Raw genomic sequence first — 4,651 nt, forward strand, 5'->3', positions numbered from 1 at the left:
TCATTCTAAGTTGATTTGGTATGTTTCGGCGTGAGTTTTTGGAAGTCAAAAGTTCGAAAGTTCATTAAGTTTGATTTGAGGTGGGTTTCGTCGTTTCGATATTGTTATGTGTATTTTGAGGCCTCGAGTAGGTCTGTATTATGATATGAAACTTGTTGGTATGTTTCGACGGGGTCCCGAGGGGCTCAGGTGAGTTTCGAATAGGTTTGGGTTGTGTTGCACTCATTTTTCTTATGTTTTGACGTCGTTTCTTCAAGCATAAATGGTACCACATTGAACAAATGAGCTCCGATTTCTGTTTTAATTAAGCATTAGATCTGTATCGTAATTACGGAGCCATAGCAAAAAAGAATCGTCATATTTGGACATCGTATGAGGATTTATGGTCATTTTACTAAGAATTGGGTTGCTAGATTTTTCAAATTAATTACGAAATTGCCACTGACTACGTATTTAAAAATCTGCACTATTTTTAAATATTAAAACCAACATCTCTCCTTCAATATAAGGTCAAATGGAGTGATTCAAGAGCCTAACTTGACTAAAAGTTTACAATGAATCCATTGGAGGCATCAAAAGTGAGCTTTGAGATCTTTTGACACGAGAAATGAGGCAGAACAGTGTTAAAATGAGGGTTTTGTTCATTTAACATATTTTGAGTTGGGAAGCTCAGAATTGGGCAATTTTCGAAGAGATTTTCCGCATATGAATTGGGATAATATTCTCTACTCGGTTTTGGTTATATTTTGTGAATCTATCTTCGATTTTAGCTTTTGGTTGATGAATTTTAAAGAAGAAATTGGCAGTTTTAGCCTAAAGTTTCATAATATGATTTTTTGGGTTTTGAACACCGATTCAGAGTCGGATTTGAGTGAAACTAGTATGGTTCAACTCATAATTGAATGGTTTGACGAATTTTGTGAGTTTTGTCGGGTTTTCGAGGTGCGGGCCCGGGTTGGGCTTTTTGGCCAATTTTGGACTTTTGATTAAAGATTCAACCTTTTTCGATTGGGATTGGTTCCTTTAGCATTGTTTGATGTATTTGAGATATTTTTTTATTATTTTTGAGTCGTTGAGAGGTCGGAACACGCGTGATGGCATTCTTGGAGCATCGCTTGGCTTGCTTGGTGTCAGAATTGGCTTGTTTAAGATAAGTAACTCTTCTAAACTTAGTGTTGAGGGTATCAAACCCCAAATTTATGTGTTATGTGATTGGTTTTGAGGTGACACACATGCTAGGTGACAGGCGTGTGGGCGTGCACCCTGTGAATTATGACTCTGTTGTTTCTAGGGCACTGAATAGTGGCCCTATTTTGTTGATATCTGTGTTTCCACCATGTGATAAAGTAAATGAGTTGTACATCATGCTAGATATTATGTTTAGGCTTTAGTTGATGTTGTTAGGACCCATAGTGGTCGTTTCTTGTTGTCATCTCATTGAATTCATTGATATTTCATACTCAGTCACATCCATGCATTCATATCATATCTCAGTCTCAGTTATTACTTATTGATACATCATATCATTGTTCCGGGTTAGTTTTCATGACATTGTGAGCCCGTGGGTGAGACTAGAGAGATTGATGACTGAGTGAGGCCAAGAGCCTGATTATGAGTGATAGTTATGGGATTGGGCTGCACGTCGCAGCATGTTTTATTGATTTTTAAATAAGGCCGAGGGCCTGATTGATTTATGCCATGATTGTCTTATTATAGAGCTTGGGTAGTGGGAGCCCCTCCGGAGTCTACACACTCACAGTGTGTGCGGTTGATTATTTTGAGGGATGAATTTTCCCTGGACATGGATCTTGTCCGAAGCATTTATACACCTGGAGATGGATCTTCTCCATGGGGCCGGATTGGCCTTCCTCAGCATTTATACACCTAAAGTTGAACATTTTCACTGTATGAACTGCTGTTGGTTATTTGTGTTGGACTCGGACTATGTTCCAGATCGTCACTGCTTTCAACTTGAGGTTAGGTTTGTTACTTTTTGAGTACATGAGGTCGGTTGTACTCTCATACTGCACGTCCTGCACATTGCGTGCAGATCTCGGATGCCGATGTTGCTGCGTTCGATGGTTGCTGGATTTAAAAGCGTACCTACGTTCCTACTGTAGCTGCCTCTTGTTCACGGTAGCCTTAGATTATATAACTCTGTTTATGTACTTTTCAAACAAAAGTACGTATTTATTTCCTATCGGTTTTAAAATCTCTACTCTTAGAAGCTCATGATTTGTACTACTAGTCCCTGGGAAATGTATAAGATTTAGATAATTCCTTTGTTTAATGGATTATTAAGTTAAATGGAAATGGATAATTGTTAATTGGCTTACATTCCGGGTTGGGTTAGATTCCACCATGACTAGTGGATTCTGGGTCGTGATAAAGTACCTCACCTCCAACTTGAGGGGGGTTATTGAGAGTATTTATTCATGTAATTAGTAGTAGCTATCATAGTTAAATAAGTTAGGCAGTTATAGGGGTACATAAGTAATTAGCATTAGCATTAGTTGCTTAGTTATTTTCTTTTCTTATCACACGTGTGTATATAAAAGAAACATAGAAAATGAATACAAGTTAGTATTCATTTCCTCATTTTCATTTTTCTAGAAACTTCTTCTCAATGAACGCTCAATCTCTCATTTGTTTCTCGAGCTCAAGGTGCCACATCAATGGAATCCTACGCTCATGGTTAATCTCTGAATTTAACATGGTATCAAAGCCTAATTTTCAATTTTGGATCTTGTTTTCATTCACTCATGTTCTTCATTGCCTTTTTTTGTTCAATTCAAAATCGCAAATCGAACGTTTGTGAAATCGCGATCTATCCGAATTTCGTTGAAATTGTTGCTTTTTTCTTCTCAAATCCATCAATTTATTGCTCGTTTCTATATTTTCTTGTCAACTCATGACTGGAGATAAGGATGACTTGAGTTCAACTACCCCTAGTTTGGATACAACCAATCCGTTATACATGCACCCATCGGAGAGTGCTGGAACGATGCTGGTACCGGTCGCATTAGATGGAACTAGTTATAGATCTTGGAGGAGAGGAGTCCTTGGAGCTTTATCAGTGAAGAACAAAGTCGGCTTCATAACTAGAAAGTGTAAGAAACCAGACTCCAATCACGCAACTTTCGAGCAGTGGGAGCGGTGCGACGACATGGTGACATCGTGGATCCTGAATTCACTTTCGAAGGATTTAGTAGACAGTTTGCAATATGTCAATAATGCTAAGGATCTATGACATGAATTAGAATATAGGTACAACCAAACGAATGGAGCAACTTTAGAGGAAAATCAATGAATTGAGTCAGGGAGCCTAGATATTACAGGATATTATGCAGTAATGAAAAGACTTTGGGAGGAACTAAACACCTTGAACACAGATGCGCAATGTAGTTGCTAGTGTACTTGTGGTGACATGGCCAATATGTATAAGGTTGAGCAGGATCGGAGACCAATCCAATTTCTAATGGGACTAAATGAGGTATATATTGTTGTGATGGAAAGTATCTTGGTGATGAACCCATTACCTAGCATAGCACAAGCATTTTTCATCTTGATTCAAGAAGAAAAACAGAGCGAGAGAGGTTAGGCCAAACAGTCACTTGGTCATGGAATCTGCTTCATAGAATGTTAATGGGCTTGTGAACAACACATTCAGTACCAATTATGCTCAACAAAGAAATACTGCAAGGAATAATTCATATAGGATTGGTCTACCACCTAATAAATCTCGATTGTTTTGCGATTATTGCAAAAAAGGAGGACACACCAAGGATAAATGCTATAGAGTATACGGATTTCCTCAAGATTTCAAATTTACAAACGGGAAAAATATAGCATCCATTGAAAATGTACATGGAGGGTCTGAGGAGATGTGTTTTGGAGGTCATGATGAGATTGAGAATCGAAGCCAAAGCAAAGGGATTCAGAATCTGATGAAGGAGCAATACAATCAGTTGTTGTGTCTACTGGAGAACTTTCATGGTGAAAATACAGTCAAAGTCTCAAACAATATTACTAGTGGAGCTGCAAACTTTGCAGGTATATTGGCTTGATCCACTCATGAAGAAATAATTGACAATCTTTCTTGTAAATGTTTCAAGTCATCTGCTGATTTTTGAATATTAGATTCAGGGGCCTCTAACCATATGTCATATAATAAAGCACTTTTAACTAATACCAAAATTCTACCTTATTCCTTTTTAGTAACTTGCCAAATGGATATAGAGTAAGAGTGACGAAAATTGGTAATGCGGTCCTTAGTCCCAAACTGACTTTACACAAAATATTATTTGTCCCTAGTTTTAAGTTCAATCTGATTTCAGTTCATTTCTTGACATCACATCTTAAATCTGTTGTTCAATTTTTTGATTCTTCATGCATCTTGTAGGCCCCTTCAGTGAACAGGCCTGTAGAGATTGGTAGAGCGAGGAATGGCATGTATTTCCTCTGCTCAAAGTGTCAGTTCCTTGTTTCATCCTCTATTCCCATTTCTAATATTTCTAGTTCATGTTCTATTTCTACTTAGAATACACGGAATGTGCCTTCCAATCCCTCATCATCTTTTGTAAATAGTATTCATTCAAATAAGGGAAGGCACTGTTCTGCTTTTTATCCTTCATCATCATCATCATCTGTA

At 37.7% G+C, this 4,651-nt stretch overlaps 1 protein-coding gene across 1 annotated transcript; it reads left to right on the forward strand.

Annotated features, from left to right (window-relative positions):
* The first annotated feature begins 2,911 nt into the window (after positions 1-2,911).
* LOC138885366 (uncharacterized) lies at positions 2,912-3,250 on the forward strand. The gene has a single exon (XM_070166310.1). The coding sequence runs from the start codon at positions 2,912-2,914 to the stop codon at positions 3,248-3,250; it is 339 nt and encodes a 112-aa protein (XP_070022411.1).
* The last annotated feature ends 1,401 nt before the right edge of the window (positions 3,251-4,651 follow it).

Source organism: Nicotiana sylvestris, chromosome 2 (genome assembly GCF_000393655.2).
Source record: "Nicotiana sylvestris chromosome 2, ASM39365v2, whole genome shotgun sequence".
NCBI classification, from domain to species: Eukaryota; Viridiplantae; Streptophyta; class Magnoliopsida; order Solanales; family Solanaceae; genus Nicotiana; species Nicotiana sylvestris.

Bases quoted from the DNA above. Each gene is read 5' to 3' on its own strand.
- LOC138885366 (XM_070166310.1), top strand. From the start codon at position 2,912: ATGACTGGAGATAAGGATGACTTGAGTTCAACTACCCCTAGTTTGGAT.